Here is an 18921-nt window from a genome sequence, read left to right as displayed (position 1 = left end):
TTTTGCAAAATGTAGCTGGGCTTGCCCCACAGCCCAGACATAAAGGATGTGGGAGATTGTTGTCACTTGTAGTACATAACAAGTACTTCCAAGAAATACCTGCAGCTTCTTTAATGTTGCTCTAGGCCTCTTGGAAGCCTCACAGTTTTGGAGGGACATCCTGTTCTTGGTAATGTCACTGTTGTGCTATATTTTAGACACATGATGATGACCACTTTCACTGTGCTCCATGGTATATGTACAGTATGTAATGCTTTGGAAATATTTACTTTTTGTCACTTGCAGTGCTTGTAGTGAAAAGTACATATTTGTGTCTTTACTGTGTATATTCCCATACATAATTACTCTGATCAGCCATAACATTAAAACCACATCCTTGTTTCTACACTCACTATCCATTTTATCAGCTCCACTTACCATATAGGAGCGCTTTGTAGTTCTACAATTACCGACTGTAGTTCATCTATTTTTCTACATACCTTTTTAGCCTGCTTTTACCCTGTTCTTCATTGGTCAGGACTTTCCCAGGACCACCACAGAGTAGGTATTATTCAGGTGGTGGATCATTCTCAGGACTGCAGTGACACTGACATGGTGGTGGTGTGTTAGTGTGTCTTGTGCTGGTATGAGTGGATCAGACACAGCAGTGATGATCAAGTTTTTAAATACCGTGTCCACTCACTGTCCACTCTATTAGACACTCCTACCTGGTTGGTCACCCTTGTAGATGTAAAGTCAGAGACGATCGCTCCTCTACTGCTGATGTTTGAGTTGGTCATCTTCTAGACCTTCATTAGTGGTCACAGGACGCTGCCCACGGGGCACTGTTGGCTGGATGTTTTTGATTGGTGGACTATTCTCAGTCCAGCAGTGAAAGTGAGGTGTTTAAAAACTCCATTAGCACTGCTGTGTCTTATCCATTCATACCAGCACAACACACACTAACACACCACCACCATGTCAGTGTCACCGCAGTGCTGAGAATGACCCACCACTCAAATAATACCTGCTCTGTAGTGGTCCTGTGGGGGTCCTGACCATTGAAGAACAGCATGAAAGGGGGCTAACAAAGCATGCAGAGTAACAGATGTACTACAGTCAGTAATTGTAGAACTGCAAAGTGCTTCTATATGGTAAGTGGAGCTGATAAAATGGACAGTGAGTGTAGAAACAAGGAGGTGGTTTTAATGTTATGGCTGATTGGTAGTATACGTAGTAAACTACTTTTCTGCCTGACCGATGTATGCACATTAGCAGACAGGCACCAGCCGGACTGGATCTCTCTACTCCCCACTGCTTATTCAGAATCACTGAAGAGTAAATGAGCTTGTTGTCTCCATACAGAGGCATGTAGACTGTGGTAATGCCAGTGGTGCACCTGCAACCACAAAAGCTGGCTTTGCATAACAACTACACGCCTAACTTAAATCTATTCTGGTTTATAAGTGCTGCTACTGAAAAGCACATCATGACATCATAAATTATGTTGTCTTGTCTTTTACTCATGAAAACTGGAGATCTGGAAAAGACAGCTTATTCCTATACTTATACCTGTTGTTCCTTCCATCCACTAAATTTTGCCTATTGGTCAATAGCTATGACCTTCCTCGGTCACAGCGTGTCAAGCCACTGCTCATTATCAGCTGCTCTTTCAACGTCATTTAGACGACTGTGCACTTGCAAAAGTAGGCTAACTGCAGACTTTTAAACATATCTACAGTACTATTGGCTTTAATCATTTGGGAAAGAGAAATGCAATCACTGCTACCCAGAGAACCAGTAGTTATGCACTGCAGGATGATTATAATATCACTGAGAATGAAACTTGTAATTTTGTGGGGTAATTTTTGTTTTACCATGATTAGCATGTGTTGCTTCTAAAGATAGGGATCTCAGATGCCACCCCTGTCACACAAAGCAGGGCCAGTTAGTTCTCAAGGACTTCCAGCCAAGGATGATTATGGTATCACTGGGATTCAACCTTGCAATACATCAGTGGTAGGTTGTATGTTTTCCTGTTGTGTGGAATAGCACGTCTGGCTAATTGTTAGTGATTTTTATTTGTGGGTATTTTATTTTAGTTTTAGAGCAGTTGTAGCCTAGAGGTACTATACTAGTAGTCAAGAGGTTGCTGGTTCAAGCCCCACCAATGCAAAGTCATCCCTATTGGGCCCTTGAGCAAGGTCCTTAACCCTCGATTGCTTAGACAGTACACTTTCAGAGTACTGTTATGCCTAGTTCACACTACACGATTTTTGCCTTGATTTTCGCTCGCCAATTGATGGCGCTAGATTTGCCGGTTCGGGAGCTCGGCGATCGAAACGCGGCTCTCAATCGCTATGTGTGAACTGCTCAACAACTCGATCCGAGCGATCCGATCCGAAGTGAGATATCTAGCTAGTCAAATATCTGGATCTGAGTCGCACAACTGGCAGTGAGTGCTATGTCGAACAGCCAATGAGAACGCAAGATACTGTGTGAGGGGAAACACAGGGGAGAAGTTGTAAAAAGGTGGGACAGGGGCGTAATATAGTTTATATCAGAATATATCGGCAGTCACACACACAAGTTTTACAGTATTTCTGACCTTATCGTTCTCTACAAAACATAACACCAACAATGCATTGCAAAAAATATTTATTAACCTCCAACTCACTATAGAACAATCCATGCTGTTCACGTAGCCAAATCTACTCAGATTCTTTTTTTTTTCTCCCTGATTTTATGCGGCACATCAGCGCACAAACTTTGATCGCTTGTTACTTGTTGATGTGCATTTTTGGACATGGTATCATTAAACCCCTCGTCACTTCTTGTCTTTGTTTTCATGACAAAACGTAGTTTTGGAGACCAGAGAAGCTCGCCTGCAATTCCAGTTGGTGATAGATGGTGTAGTGTGAAACCCCCTATCACTGATCAGTCGTGTAGTGTGAAAGCCACACCGACTTGAAAGACTCCCATTTACAAGAGATCCTAATGTTAAGTGTGAACTGTACAGTGACCTGACGACTTGGAAAGACGTGTAGTGTGAACTTGGCATTAGTCGCTTTGGACAAAAGCATCTGCTAAATGCAGAAAATGTAAATGTGTTACTATTTTACTCTGCACTTAAGCTGACCCCACCCACAATGATCTTAAAATTTTATTTATTTAGGTTATTAAATGTCTCTTTTTGGAATTTGGTGACTAATTTACTACACATTTATTAATGAAAGTCTTTACAACAATTTACAACATCATGTCTCCAGCACTATCTAGAGATACAGTAACATGATCTGTCTTGTACGCGTACTCTTACTGTTTCTTACTGGATTTCCTCACTGATTCCACATGACAAATGTATTACTTGTTTTTGCAATCACGGAAAGTCTAATAAGAACTTCCGTTGCTGTTGTCTCACTTGTTTTGACACTTCTCTTTTCACACACTTTTTATTTGACCTTAAGAGTCAGTCTTTAAAAAGCTCGAAGCATGTGATGAATTCCAGAACCCTTGATTGAACAGAACACATCAACATTGTCAGAGAAATGTCCAGAGCCTGGACGTGATCAGGATAAGACATGGTGAATAAACACAGGCTCAGCAGATCACCCCATTTCTCATTTAGCTCGAGCGCATGCTGAGTGAGATTTGTTCATACATTAGCTCCATCGGTCAGGTCTGAAAGTCCATCAGCAGGACAGGACCAGACACGGTGATGCTGAGGGAGACAGATGGTGTTACGACTGCTTTGAGAAGGCCATCAGTTTATGTGCTTGAGTATTGATCTACTATCAGTTTGGTTCAATAAGCCTCAAGAGCATGATGGCCAATCAGCTATATAAAGGCAGATTCTCATGAATGCCATCAGATCAGAAATGACCAACCAAAGATCTCAATGTGAAGATACTTGACACCATTTGATGGCACTTTGTCTCCCAGTGGTCAACAGCAGTCGCATATGTCAAATCTAAATTTATCTGTAAGACTTCCAACTACTAAAGTTTAATAATAATGTGCTTTACACCAATCCAGCCAATGCCTGAACTTATGTGTGGTGATTTTAGGCTTGTTTGCAGCTGCTCATCCACTGAAATCCAAGTGATGAAGCATCTGATCAACAGTTTGTGCAGATGTTGTATCCAGAGGCAGTTTGGAACTCATTGCTTGAAAATGGACACCCTTCTTAGCACTAAATAGCCCCATTATGAAAGCTTGTGTAGTGTAGTGTAGTGCTACTCAGGTAAACTGCTATTGCTCCTTGATGTTTCTTCACAAGAACAGAACCATTGACTATGGATGTTCTAATAGGGGACACCAGTCTATGATGGTGCCATCATTAATGTCAACAAGCTGTTTAATACAATCCATTTTTTGTCATTGTTTTGAAAATTCCATGAAACCATGAAAATTCTTATAGCTGTATGTCTACTTTCATGTACATATGAGAGACGTTGTGTATTGTATGTATATCAGATGACATCCAGGCATTGTGTAATATCCGTCTCATGGAATCCAGTATTAATCGAACCATTCACACATTCACACAACGTTCAACCATGGTATTGATCTGCTGCTGATGGAGAAATGCTGGCACAGGCAAAAGTGAAATTGAAGGTCACATGGTCGTCCAAAGGCAGTAACTCAGGTTTCTCTAAGATTAAAATGCAGAGAGAGAGACAGGCTGGCCTAATGGACATGATAAGTCTACTCCACAGTAAAAAGCAGTGCTAACACTAAAGACAAATTGCTTTTTTAAAAGACAAATTATAACTATGGTCATATATCAGAAATGTGTATTAAAATAGAATGTGTAAAACTTTTATTGTTCTGCCAAGAGCAGTCTGAGTCCCGTACCTTTACATTAATCTTATGTAATGGGTATTGCTTTGGTATTATATCCTTCAGTATTTAATGTTAAACATGTCCTTTTTTCCTGATTGCAGCTCAAGTTCCTGACAGTGATGAGCAGTTTGTTCCTGACTTCATCTCAGAAAACTGTAAGCAAAATTTAATTGGAGGTTTTATTTAATTAATTTAAGCAATTTTCACTTTAACTGTTTATTATAAGCTGACTGTTTCAATGAATGAAATGTGTCTGAGTCAAATGATTCCCATGTTGATTAATTTAAAGCACCATGAACCCAATCTCTATGTTTCTTATACATAGCCTTGATTTATATAGTTAGCTATGATATATCATTTTGGCTGTTTAAATCAGATAAGCTACAATCCATACAACATCAAATCCTAACCGTACCTGTTTACTGAGCATTCTTAGCTTAAGTCTATTTAGTGGTTGATCCAAATTGAGATGTTGAGAGTGGTTGGTTCATATTGTGGTCATTTGATTCAGATCAAGAGTAATAGGTTCAGACTGAGATGGTTTCAAATTAAGAGTGGTTAGTTGATATTGTGGTCATATGATTCGGATCAAGAGTAATTTATTTAGATTTAGATTGATTTAAATGAAAAGTGGTTAGTTCAGATTTAGATCTTTTGATTCAGATGTAGAGTGGTTGGTTCGGATTGAAAATGATTTAGATGAAGAGTGATTGGTTCAGATTGAGATTCTTTGATTCTGATGAAGAGTGGTTCAGATTGAGATTGGTTTAGATGAAGAGTGGTAAATTCAGATTAAGAGTGTTTGATTCAGATGAAGAGTGGTTGGTTCGGTTTGAGATTTATTCAGATCAAGAGTGGTTGGTTCATATTAACATTGATTCAAAAGAAGAGTGGTTGGTTTAGATTGAGATTGATTGATTCAGAAGAGTTGTTGGTTCGGATTAAGATTGTTTGATTCAGATGAAGAGTGATTGATTTGGATGAAGAATGGTTCAGATTGAGATTGTTTGATTTGGATGAAGAGTAATTCATTCGAATGAACAGTGGTTCAGATTGAGATTGATTCAGATGAAGAGTGGTGTCGATTGAGATTCTCGGTTGGTTCACAACTAAGAATGACTAGTTCAAATTAAGAGTGACTCATTCAGATTGAAATTGTTTGATTCAGATAAAGAGTGGTTAGTTCAGATTGAGATTGATTCAGAAGAAGAAGAGTGGTTGGTTTAGATTGAAATTAATTCAGGTAAAGAGTAGTTGGTTCATATTAAGATTGTTTGATTCAGATGAAGAGTGGTTGGTTCAGATTGAGATTGATTCAGATTAAGAGTGATTGGTTCAGATTGAGATTGTTTGATACTGATGAGTGGTTCAGATTAAGAACTTTTGATTCAGAAGAAGAGTTGTTGGTTCAGATTGAGATTGTTTAATCTGGATGAAGAGTAATTCATTCTGATGAACAGTGGTTCAGATTGAGATTGATTCAGATGAAGAGTGGTGTCGATTGAGATTCTCGGTTGGTTCACAACTAAGAATGACTAGTTCAAATTAAGAGTGACTCATTCAGATTGAGGTTGTTTGATTCAGATAAAGAGTGGTTGGTTCAGATTGAGATTGACTGATTCAGAAAAAGAGTTGTTGGTTCAGACTGGGATCATTTGATTTAAATGAAGAGTGATTGATTCAGATGAGTGATTGATTCGGATGAACAGTGGTTCAGATTGAGATTGATTCAGATGAAGAGTGGTTTCAATTGAGATTCTCGGTTGGTTCAAATTAAGAGTGACTCATTCCGACTGAGATTGTTTGGTTCAAACTGAGGGTATTTGGTTTAAACTGGGAGACAGTGGTTTATTTTAAGAGTGATGGGTGACCTTTACAATCAGTCAGACAGTGACTGGTTTAGACAGTTCATGGGTGGGTTTAGACTAAACATGTCATTTAAATTAGGAGTGGGTTGGTTCTGAGAGTGTGAGTGACTGGACTGGACTGGACTGGATTGTATTGGTTGTGATCTTAATTCAGATTTACTGTATTTGGTTCAGATTGAGAGTGTAGGTTTCTCTTTTAATCGGGTGTGTCTGAACGTATGACTGGGAGCGTAATGGTGCGGCCCTCGTGCTCGGCACGAGCGATACTGTAGTACAAGAAACACTTGATACGAGTTCTACTACTCTTACAGACGCATTTGGATGCCCGTATTAATGAGCGCCTGCCATTTGCATGTGCTTCAAAGGCTCAATTGAGAAGCTCAGGAAACCGGTAAAAGATCAAGTCACACACAAAGATGCCCTTTTGTGTCTGTCAGAGGTGTAAATGGGGAAGCAAATTCCTGTTACCACACAACACCAAGGCTACCTTTTCAGCTGGTTTCCTTTTTTGTTGAGCCTCTACACAATGGCGTGCCAGGCTTTTTGTAGGGGTGTGCACTCTGTAAATAGTTCTCCTGGACTTTTTTTTGTCAAGGCCATTCACAAATCTATGGGTTGGGCCTTTACCACGTTGGCAAGTCCGCAAGCCCTGTTGTGGAAACACTGCTGACATTTTTTCAAGGGGTAATAGAGTTCAAGGCATGACTCACACAAACAAGTTTTTTTCCTGTAACAGAAATTGTAACTTGAACTGGGCAGAGGCTCGGTAAGCAAGAGGGGGACAGAATCGTTTTGCCCGAATCTGGTGTATGCAAACATTGCCATTTAACCCCATCATGCACCTGACCTGCGGTGACAGATGCTCCCATGACATATTGTTCCTGTCTCTTGTCCCACAAAGGGTCGGAGGAAGTGGAGATGAACTCTGGGGCTATAAGGGGTCATGTCTACTTAACCCTGTCAGGGCAGAACCAATTGCCACAGTGTACAGAGACAGCGGGTGCTCAGACTGACAGCCTTGTCACATTAGTTAAGTGGCATTAAGGTCTGATTTGCAGCTGCACCCTTCTATTTATGCCAAACTATTCTGTATATACCTTAATAACCATCCTTGCCAGCGTCTGTTCACATAGTTGAGGTAGACTGAAGGTTCCTTGTGTCGGAAATGAAATGTGGGTATGTTGAGGTATAAAACACTTGGGCCTAAATAAACAAAGGTTGCAGTCTGCACTCACAATGTATTTGGAAATGAAACGTGTATTTACAAAGGCTAACTTTATCAACCTATTACATAATCTGCCTGCAAACCAGCTACTATCCACTGTCAACACTGTAGTCAGTGTGGCTTTCAAAGCCACTCAAACATATATATTATTCATAGAGCTACTTAGAAAATGCAAGAAATACGTTTATAAATAAATTAAGTTTTTAAATAATACTGGAGTCTGTACAATGATACAGCATTAATGTGTGATTTAATTCCATTGTTATATTCCATTTAAGATATACAATACATTCATATATTAGCTGTTGTTAATTAGAATTATCCAGACATCGGGGGATGCATGGGTAGGCAAGAAAAAACCTATGTGATGGATTGGTGTCCTGTCCAGGGTATCCTGCCTTAAGTATTTTCCAGTGCAACCAGACCTGCCACAACCCTGACCTGGATAAAGTGGTAAATACTCACTGTCCATTTCATTAGCTCCATTTACCATATAGAAGCTCTACAAATACTGACTGTAGTTCATCTGTTTCCCTGCATGCTTTGTTACCCCCATTTCCTGCTGTTCTTTAATGGTCAGGACTCTCCCAGGACCACCACAGAGCAGGTATTATTTAGGTGGAGGATCATTCTCAGCACTGCAGTGACACTGACATGGTAATGGTGTGTTAGTGTGTGTTGTGCTGGTATAACAAAGCATGCAGAGAAACAGATAGACTACAGTCAGTAATTGTAGAACTACAAAGTGCTTCTATATGGTAAGTGGAGCTGATAAAATGGACAGTGAGTGTAGAAACAAGGAGGTGGTTTTAATGTTATGGCTGATCAGCGTATATATTATTGCTTATTGCTTTATAGTAACAGTGGTAGGGACAGTGGTATCCTAGTGGGTAGAGCTTTAGGCTATCAACTGAAAGGTTGAGAGTTAGAATCCCAGCTCTGCTATGCAGCCACTGTTGGGTCCTTGAGCAAGGCCCTTAACCCTCTCTGCTCCAGGGGCGCCGTACGATGGCTGACCCTGCACTCTGACTTCGCTTCCAAAGAAGCGAAGTGAAGTGAAGAAAGAATTTCGATGTACTGTACTGTACATCTGTATATGTATAAATGAAAATAAAGGCATTCTTCTTCTTACTTCTTCTTCTTTATCCCACCACAGTTTATTTGACTAAAACCATTTCAGTTTCCACCATTCAGGTGACTTGCTTTGTTTGTTTTTTGGGAAGTTGTGCCAGCATGCTACTTACGTAAGTCAAGTACAAAACGCTCGGTGATAAAATCGTCCTGTATGTATACTCATTTTTCTTTCCGTCTGAACGTGACAGAAAGCACAAAGTAAGCCCTGAGCAGTCAGGATTGTCCAGCCTTTCCCCTTTTTTATTCTTTTTTTCCTTTCTTTTTTTTCTGTTGTGTTATTGAGCGGGACACACTCTTGTGCAACATCCGTACAGCTGACAAATCTGTCACCGTCTCTTTCTTCTCTCTTTTTTTTCTTACAATACTATGTAACTTGCTCTATTTGCGTTCTATAAGATTCAGCTGTAATTCATTCCTAATTGTGTTTTGATTGAAACTCTACCGCAGAAAAAGTTTCCTTTTAAAACGGCTTGAGTATTTCTGAAGCTGATCTGTGGTTTAGTGTGCTGGTGCACTGGTGTTTATTTCACATGCACATTCCAGTGACGGGATCTGCAGAGGGCAATTTACCAGCAAATCTTCCAGCAAATTAAACAGCAGATCTTCTCGTAGAGCAACACTGGAAACCAGCAGTGCATGTAGTAGCCATGAACGAGGCTTTAAGAGGTTTGCGATTGTGTCTATTTTAAACTGTGTTTGCTTTTTAAGGCTGTTTTACGATATACTCCATTTACTAAGGGGTAAATAAAAGCAGTTTTTAAAGTATTCGTGGCATTGCACTATTTTTACTCTCTATGTGCTATCAACTCTTACTATTACTTGATGACGATCACTTTCCACTCTACAACATCTGATAAAACTTTTCCGTTGACCATCTGGTGCTTTATAATATTTGCTTTTGTGTTTTTATTTTTTCCTATTCGTTGTATTCCCTGAGTTTTAGCTTTCTGCTTTGCCAGGCTGAACATCCTGGATGTCTTTGATACTGTATGTCTTAGATCCTGCATTTTTGCTGCTGTAATACTGCACATTTACTGATTTCCCTATTTTTTAATACAATTTAAACTCCACATTTACTGTTTATTTTTAAAAAAGTATTTTTTTCTATTTTTTGACTTATTTCTTACTGTTTTTCTTTCTTTTTCTTACTATTTAGTTTTTTTGTTTGTATTTTATTGCTTTCTCTCCTATATTTGTAATTTTTTTGAATCCTCTGTTTCTGTTTTGTTACTTTTGTCTTTTGCCTGGCCAAGGAATTTAATATACACTGATATAGCTCCAATGACCATATAAGAGCACTTTGTAGCTCTACAATTACTGACTGTAGTCCATCTGTTTCTCTGCATGCTTTGTTAGCCCCCTTTTATGCTGTTCTTCAATGGTCAGGACCCCCACAGGACCACCACAGAGCAGGTATTATTTAGGTGGTGGAACATTCTCAGCACTGCAGTGATAATGACATGGTGGTGGCGTGTTAGTGTGTGTTGTGTTGGTATGAGTGGATCAGACACAGCAGCGCTGCTGGAGTTTTTAAATACCGTGTCCACTCACTGTCCACTCCTACCTAGCTGGTCCACCTTGTAGATGTAAAGTCATCTTCTAGACCTTCATCAGTGCTCATAGGACGCTGCTCATGGGGTGTTGTTGGCTGGATATTTTGGTTGGTGGACTATTCTCAGTCCAGCAGTGACAGTGAGGTGTTTAAAAACTCCATCAGCGTTGCTGTGTCTGATCCACTCATACCACCACAACACACACTAACACACCACCACCATGTCAGTGTCACTGCAGTGCTGAGAATGATCCACCACCCAAATAATACCTGTCCTGACCATTGAAGAACAGCATGAAAGGGGGCTAACAAAGCATGCAGAGAAACAGATGGACTACAGTCAGTAATTGTAGAACTACAAAGTGCTCTTATATGGTCAGTGGAGCTTATAAAATGAACAGTGTGTGTAGAAACAAGGAGGTGGTTTTAATGTTATGGCTGATCAGTGTATAGCTTGTGTTTTACCTATCATTCTATCTGAACTATCAAAACTATCCCTTTTTATTAAATGAATGAGTACGTTTTTGACTTTCACATGTACTAAATGATAGAATATTGTTAATTCCACTGAGGATTTTCATGTGAGCTATTGTAGACCAAACTCTCTCTCGTGTTCATTCATAAAAATGTCCTCCAGCCTGCTCCACCCTCCTGGTTCCTTTTTCTGAATGGATCTGTAACTCCTCCCTTTTCCTGTTTCTTTACCAACTAAGCCAAAATGTGAAAATATGGTCTGCTCTCCCTAAACTACCCCCCTCCCCTGCCTCCCGTACGTTCAGAGATCCAGCGGTGGTGCAGTTTGTGTGGGCTGATTGTTTAGATTTGTGTGCTTGCAGTAATTACAGAGGTAGTAGATGCTGTAAATCCAGTTTAGATTTTGTTAGTGTGGTTAAGAAGAAACACGGACAGAATGAGAGAACTCGAGAGCGAGCTGAACTTCATCAAAACCTCACTCTGAATATTCACTGGACAGCAGCTCTGCTTTAAAAATTATTACATGAAATGTATTTGTTGTTGATCTGTTTGGCTTCTCACTGTGTCTGGCATTTCCCCAAATCTTTATCCTGTAAAATACCCCCATCCCTTCTCGTCCCCATTCCAAATTATACTGCCAGAGAGACTCTGATCTTTCCAAAATACAGCTGCTATGCAACATAATCTGCAAAAACAGCCTCACTAGCGCCATAAATGCACACAAACTGCTTGTCCTGTCCCATTCAGGGTCTGGTCTTCCCTTCTTTCCCTTCCCCCTTTTTTACAGACAAACACACACACACACACACACACACACACACACACACACACACACACGTGTACGCTCGCGTTCAGTCCACAGTTTATGAATGGGGTGGTTGTGTGTAGTGGCTGAGGCAGCACACCAAGGGAAAACCTGAGCACCATTCATGAATCTAACGGACCCTGAGTGCTGCTGTTTAATCGCACACTCCATACTTTCTCTTATTCATTCTTTCTTTTTTATTCTTAAAAGTTTAATTTCTAAAACTTTCTTTCTTTTTATTCTTAAAAGTTAAAAGTTAAATTTTTAAAACTTTCTTTCTTTTTTCTTGATTCCTTTCTTTCTTTCTTTCTTTCTTTCTTTCTTTCTTTCTTTCTTTCTTTCTTTCTTTCTTTCTTTCTTTCTTTCTTTCTTTCTTTCTTTCTCCTTCTCTTTTTTCTTTCTTTCTTTCTTTCTTTCTTTCTTTCTTTCTTTCTTTCTTTCTTTCTTTCTTTCTTTCTTTCTTTCTTTCTTTCTTTTTTCTTTTATCTTTCTTCTTTTTTCTTACTTAATTTCTTTATTTCTTTTTTCTTTCTTTCCTTCTTTTTTCTTTCATCTTTCTTCTTTTTTCTTACTTAATTTCTTTCTGTCTTCTTCTTTTCGTACTTAATTTCTTTCTTTCTTTCTTTCTTTCTTTTTGACTTATTTTTCTTTTATTTCTTTTCTGTTTTTTTACTTTACCATTTTACCATTTCCATTTTTTTTTACCATTTTACCAGTTGCTTCAGATTCTACCTTTCTAATTTGTTCTTTTTTCTTATTTTTTATGATAAACTTTGCTTTAACCTGTTCCTATTATTTTTTACTTATAAATATAGAGGCTTAATAGATTCACATAGCATATGACTTTCCCCAAAGGGCACCGACCTTAAGGAGAACCACACACAAATATTACCAGAACAGTCAAGAGTCAAAACTTATAAAAATATTTCCTTTTTTTTGCTTCAAGTAAATGAGGCAGAGATACAGAGGTGCATGTCCAGTGAAGCTCCAACTTAACATCCTGAATAGACACCTGTGTGTTTGTGTGTGTGTGCGTGTGTGTGTGTGTGTGTGTGTGTGTGTATTTTACTGCATCACTGAGCCAGAATCTAAGGGAGTGAAGGCACTGATCAGGGAGAATGCGAAACCCAAACCAGGCCAGAACATCGTCTGCCCTCTCCGTCCTCTCAGAGGGGGCTCCTGCACCCCTTGCTGTGTTACTGTTGCTGAAAGGAAAGGGAATGGTGGGGGAGTACTAATGATAACAAGGCATTCGTATATCTAACAGCACATGGCAAAGGAGCCATTTTGTTCTACACAGTTCAAGGGTATTCAGAAACAGCCCGAATCTGATTCATTACGAAGCATGTACCGTCTCACCAGAGCAGCTCTTAACCTGACCGGACAAGCTACCCGCCAGGTTGCAGTGCGACATGCTTCCTCAGATGTATCCAGAGGGTTCCACGTGAAGTATGGCACACCCCTGCTGATTGGTGGAGCAGCATTTTGCTCTGCAGTCTGGGGATATGTGATCACATCGACTGGCATTGTGTGGAACCTGTCTCCAGTTGGCAAGGTCCAGCCAAAAGAATGGAAGGAGTAATGGGAGAATTGCCATTAGCTTTCCTCAGTGGCAATGCAGAATCCATCTGAACTTTTCCATTTTGATAATGGATGTGCTTTACACCTGATTCCTATCGTTGGCCTGTGTGTCTGTAAAAATGTAATAAATTAAATATAAATAAAAAAAAAAGCAAAGGAGTCAGGAGAGCATGAGGAGTTAGCCTGGGAATCGAAGCACATCACAAACACCATTTGGAAGCTGTATTTCTGGGTATGACAGCTCGTACTGAGCAGAAAATGCCAACGTTTTTCACACGTATGTAAAATTCCACATGCCATCGTTCATCATTAGGTCTGACTGGGTGTTCTGCTTCCCATTTGTCATGGTTGGGCAGTAAGAGAAGACAAGTATTCAAAATATATATTCAGAAAACAAACATTTAGTCCAAAATTTTATTTTTTTACTGTTTGAAATACAATACAAAGATTTAAAATGATTTTATTAAAAATGAAAGTGAGCCTTGGGTGAGTGAATTGGGATTGTATATCAAAGCAGTTATGCACAACTGAGCAGATTACAATCTCACAGAGTGGATCTTTTCTCTACAGCGCCCCGACAGAGTTGTTATTGAGAGTTAGGATAACATTAGGTTTTACATTTGCTGCATTTAGCAGACGCTTTTATCCCAAAAAAAATATGACTGGATACAACTCGAGCAATTGAGGGTTAAGGGCCTTACTAAGGGACCCAACAGTGTCAACTTGCCGGTGGTGGTGCTTGAACAAGCAACCTTCTGCTTGCTAGTCCAGTATCTGTATTAACTGCTATGCTACCCTTAATAGTCTGACTTTGCCATTTCATTGCTCTAGGACTCTAAATGTATTCTCTCAAAATATATTACTCTTTTAAGTACTGTGATAAAATACACTGATCAGCCATAACATTAAAACCACCTCCTTGTTTCTACACTCACTGTCCATTTTATCAGCTCCACTTACCATATAAAAGCATTTTGTAGTTATACAGTTACTGACTGTAGTCCATCTATTTCTCTGTATACTGTTTTAGTCTGCTTTCACCCTGTTCTTCAATGGCCAGGACCCCCACAGGACCACCACAGAGCAGGTATTATTTAGGTGGTGGATCATTCTCAGCACTGCAGTGACAATGACATGGTGGTGGTGTGTTAGTGTGTGTTGTGCTGGTATGAGTGGATCAGGCACAGCAGCGCTGCTGGAGTTTTTAATTAGTGTCCACTCACTGTCCACTCTATTAGACACTCCTACCTAGTTGGTCCACCTTGTAGATCGATCGCTCATCTACTGCTGCTGTTTGAGTTGGTCATCTTCTAGACCTTCATCAGTGGTCCCAGGACGCTGCCCACGGGGCGCTGTTGGCTGGATGTTCTTGGTTGGTGGACTATTCTCAGTCCAGCAGTGACAGTGAGGTGTTTAAAAACTCATGAAAGGGGGGTAACAAAGCATGCAGAGAAACAGATGGACTACAGTCAGTAATTGTAGAACTACAAAGTGCTCATATATGGTAAGTGGAGCTGATAGAATGGATAGTGAGTGTAGAAACAAAGAGATGGTTTTAATGTTATGGCTGATCGGTGTATACTATATAGTCTAAAGTATTTGGACACCTGATCATGAGATTTTTGGTTAACCCATTTCAAAAACCTCTATGTGATCTTAGCTATAACAGCAGCTGTCTTTCTGAAAAGGCTTCTTACAAAATTGTGAAGTATGTCTGTGGGAAAAAGAGCATTTTTATGTTTGGGCACTGATGCTGGTCAGGAAAGCTGTTCAGTGGGGCTGATGTCAGGACCAAGCATGTGTATTTATATTATTAATTTATTACACCTGTTAGCAATTGTTGTGGCTGTATTCATGAGTTTAAAAATTAGAAGGTGTGTCCCAATACTTTTGTCCATACAGTGTAGCATACTCGTTTACTTGGCATTCTGCTGAAGTGAGATCAAGCAGCGATTCTGCAGACACAGACTGGTCATATATTGAAAAGCCATGACAGATCAGTCGATCGTAAGTGTAGATGAGCTGCAGCAAAAAGCTGACCGACTGTCTCAGTGTTGAGAACCGTTATAATTAAGACCCTAACGTAGTCTGAAAGAGAGGATGAAAAGGGTCTTGGTGTAAACGTATTTCTCATGAGTTTGACAAGAACTCGATGGTATGTGTTATCTCCCTCAGGAGATACAAAACCCCCACCCGCTCCACCCCACCCCGTCTCTATACACACATCATTGTCCTGAATGGATGTCTTCATAGTGGAGTTCATTATATAAATTCTGCGACCAAGAGGAAATCAATATCTACATTAAACATTTAAGGAGGACTGCTTAGGGATGGCAGCGAGGAGATTAATTAACCATCGACATATATCTGCACATTGTTTTTTAACATAGTCCATCTAGTTGTGTGATATATTAAGGAAAAAACCAAGATAAAGTAGCCTGGTGAACCAAAACGGCTACAATGGATTGATTATGATGTACTGGATGGATGAAATAGATTTTACATTAGTAGATGTTTTGATGAGAGTGGTGGAGAGTGTTGTCTGATCTGTATAGTACAAAATGTACAACTGGGTTGAGTTCTGGTGACTCTGCAGGCCAAAGCTTATGATTTTCATACTGATCATATCTCTCAGATACTCTCATGTGACCCATCATCCTGCAATACTTCATTCTGATTAGAATGAAAATGTTTCATGAATTTGATCTGTTTGTGACCCTTCCCCTTGCTGTAGAGGTCAAGAGTTTAGGCTTGTAATGTTCTCTTGGTGTATGCTACACATGCATTTTTCCAGTTGTCAGGAATATGAAATGATATTAAAATACAGGCCACTTGAGCAGTTCTTGTGACAAAGACTGTGCTATTAACTTTCCAATGATGAACCCTCATTCAAAGACATTTAGATTATTTTCTCCTGCCCTCTTAACTGAAGATAAAGGTGGTCAATGGCATATACACCAAGCAGCCATAACATTAAAACCACCTTCTTGTTTGCACACACAGTGTCCATTTTATCAGCTCCTTACCATATAGAAGCACTGTAGTCCATCTGTTTTTTCTACATACTTTTTAGCCTGCTTATACCCTGTTCTTCAATGGTCAGGACCACTACAGAGTAGGTATTATTTAGGCAGTGACACTGACATGGTGGTGGTGTGTTAGTGTGTGTTGTGCTTGTATGAGTGGATCAGACACAGCAGCGCTGCTGGAGTTTTTAAATACCGTGTCCACTCACTGTCCACTCTATTAGACACTCCTACCTGGTTGGTCCACCTTGTAGAAGTCAGAGACAATCGCTCATCTATTGCTGCTGTTTGAGTTGGTCATCTTCTAGACCTTCAACAGTGGTCCCAGGACGCTGCCCACGGGGCGCTGTTGGCTGGATATTTTTGGTTGTTGGACTATTCTCTGTCCAGCTGTGACGGTGAGGTGTTTAAGAACTCCATCAGCATTGCTGTGTCTTATCCACTCATACCAGCACAACACACACTAACACACCACCACCATGTCAGTGTCACTGCAGTGCTAAGAATGATCCACCACCTAAATAATACCTGTTCTGTGGTGGTCCTGTGGGGGTCCTGACTATTAAAAAACAGCATGAAAGGGGGCTAACAAAGCATGCAGAGAAACAGATGGACTACAGTCAGTAATTGTAGAACTACAAAGTGCTTCTATATGGTAAGTGGAGTTGATAAAATGGACAGTGAGTGTAGATACAAGGAGGTGGTTTTAATGTTATGGCTGATCAGTGTATATGTTTGTATTATTACATCACTACTTGTCATATTACATTGTATTACTTTATTCTGCAGTAATTCTTTAGTTTTTTTTATTATTAATTAATTAAAGCATGATGATTGCCATCAATATTCACATTTTTCTCAGATTTACTTTGTGTTATAAAGTCTATTTCAGTTTCCTGTGGAAACTGTGTGTTCTTGTTGAATAAATCAGTCTTGTGCATTCCATATTCTGAAAGAGGGAAGTAAAACTGTCGAGTCATGCAAATGTGGCACTTATCACTTGCACACTCTTCATGCTCTATTCCACATCATTATCATTGCTGTAACATAACACAAATGCATTGCAAACTTCATTCATCCACCTTTAACTTTAGTGTAGCAGCCACTATTTGTAATTTTTACTCATATGTACACATATACACTGATCAGCCATAACATTAAAACCACCTCCTTGCTTCAAAACTCACTGTCCATTTTATCAGCTCCACTTACCATATAGAAGCACTTTGTAGTTCTACAATTATTGACTGTAGTCCATCTGTTTCTCTACATACTTTTTAGCCTTCTTTCACCCTGTTCTTCAATGGTCAGGACCACCACAGTGCAGGTATTATTTGGGTGGTGGATCATTCTGCAGTGACACTGACATGGTGGTGGTGTGTTAGTGTGTGTTGCGCTGGTATGGGTGGATCAGACACAGCAATGCTGATGGACTTTTTAAACATCTCACTGTCACTGCTGGATTGAGAATAGTCCACCAACCAAAAATAACCAGCCAACTCAAACAGCAACGATAGATGAGCGATCGTCTCTGACTTTACATCTACAAGGTGGACCAGCTAGGTAGGAGTGTCCAGTAGAGTGGACACTGTATTTAAAAACTCCACCAGCGCTGCTGTGTCTGATCCACTCATATCAGTACAACACACACTAACACACCACCACCATGTCAGTGTCACTGCAGTGCTGAGAATGATCCACCACCTAAATAATACCTACTCTGTGGTGGTCCTGTGGGGGTCCTGACCATTAAAGAACAGGGTGAAAGCAGGCTAAAAAGGTTATAAAAAGGTTAACTATAGACTGTAATTGTAGAACTACAAAGTGTTTCTATATGGTAAGTGGAGCTGATAAAATGGACAGTGGCGGTTTTAATGTTATGGCTGATCAGTGTATAAATTAATGATATATTACCCAGATAACTACTTACATAGCAGTTAGCTAACTGGCCTACTGTCTAGGTTGTGTCCCAAACCGACTATTGTGTACTATAGTTGTTAGTCAGTATATTAACTAAATTATAGGTAATTTACTCATTTGACATTCTATTTAGTTATAAGTCATACAGTTTGCTGCTCAAGATCAAATACTGGATGTCTGGTTTATTTCAAGCATCCTTGTTGCTCGGGGTAATGGAGTCTGGCAAATACAAAAACAGAAATGTATTTTGACATTCAACATAACTATTTTGCAAATTGTTAGAAACAGGATGCAATTAAAGACTATTCCAGAGTATCTTTTTTTAATTCTACTGAAAAACAACTATTTATTATTCAACATATTCACATTTTAAGTCAAAGTCTACTTTAACATTTACATTTTCGGCATTTAGCAGACACTTTTATCCAAAGCGACTTACAGTACAGTGACTGTAAACTGTCTAAGCAATTAAGGTTTTAAGGGCCTTGCTCAAGGCCCCATCAGTGGCAAAC

The 18921-nt window shown here is 39.6% G+C and overlaps 1 protein-coding gene across 1 annotated transcript in view; it reads left to right on the top strand.

Annotated features, from left to right (window-relative positions):
• Positions 1 to 18921, top strand: part of etv4 (ETS variant transcription factor 4) — a 57403-nt gene that overhangs the window by 11345 nt on the left and 27137 nt on the right. The window contains exon 5 of the mRNA XM_063003084.1: positions 4926 to 4979. Coding sequence (XP_062859154.1) covers positions 4926 to 4979 — 54 coding nt within the window. The remainder of the gene's footprint in view (positions 1 to 4925; positions 4980 to 18921) is intronic.

The sequence above is a fragment of the Trichomycterus rosablanca genome, chromosome 10 (assembly GCF_030014385.1).
Source record: "Trichomycterus rosablanca isolate fTriRos1 chromosome 10, fTriRos1.hap1, whole genome shotgun sequence".
In the NCBI taxonomy this organism is placed as follows: domain Eukaryota; kingdom Metazoa; phylum Chordata; class Actinopteri; order Siluriformes; family Trichomycteridae; genus Trichomycterus; species Trichomycterus rosablanca.
The sequence above is the reverse complement of the archived record's forward strand: the minus strand, read 5'-3'. Positions and strand labels throughout refer to the sequence as shown.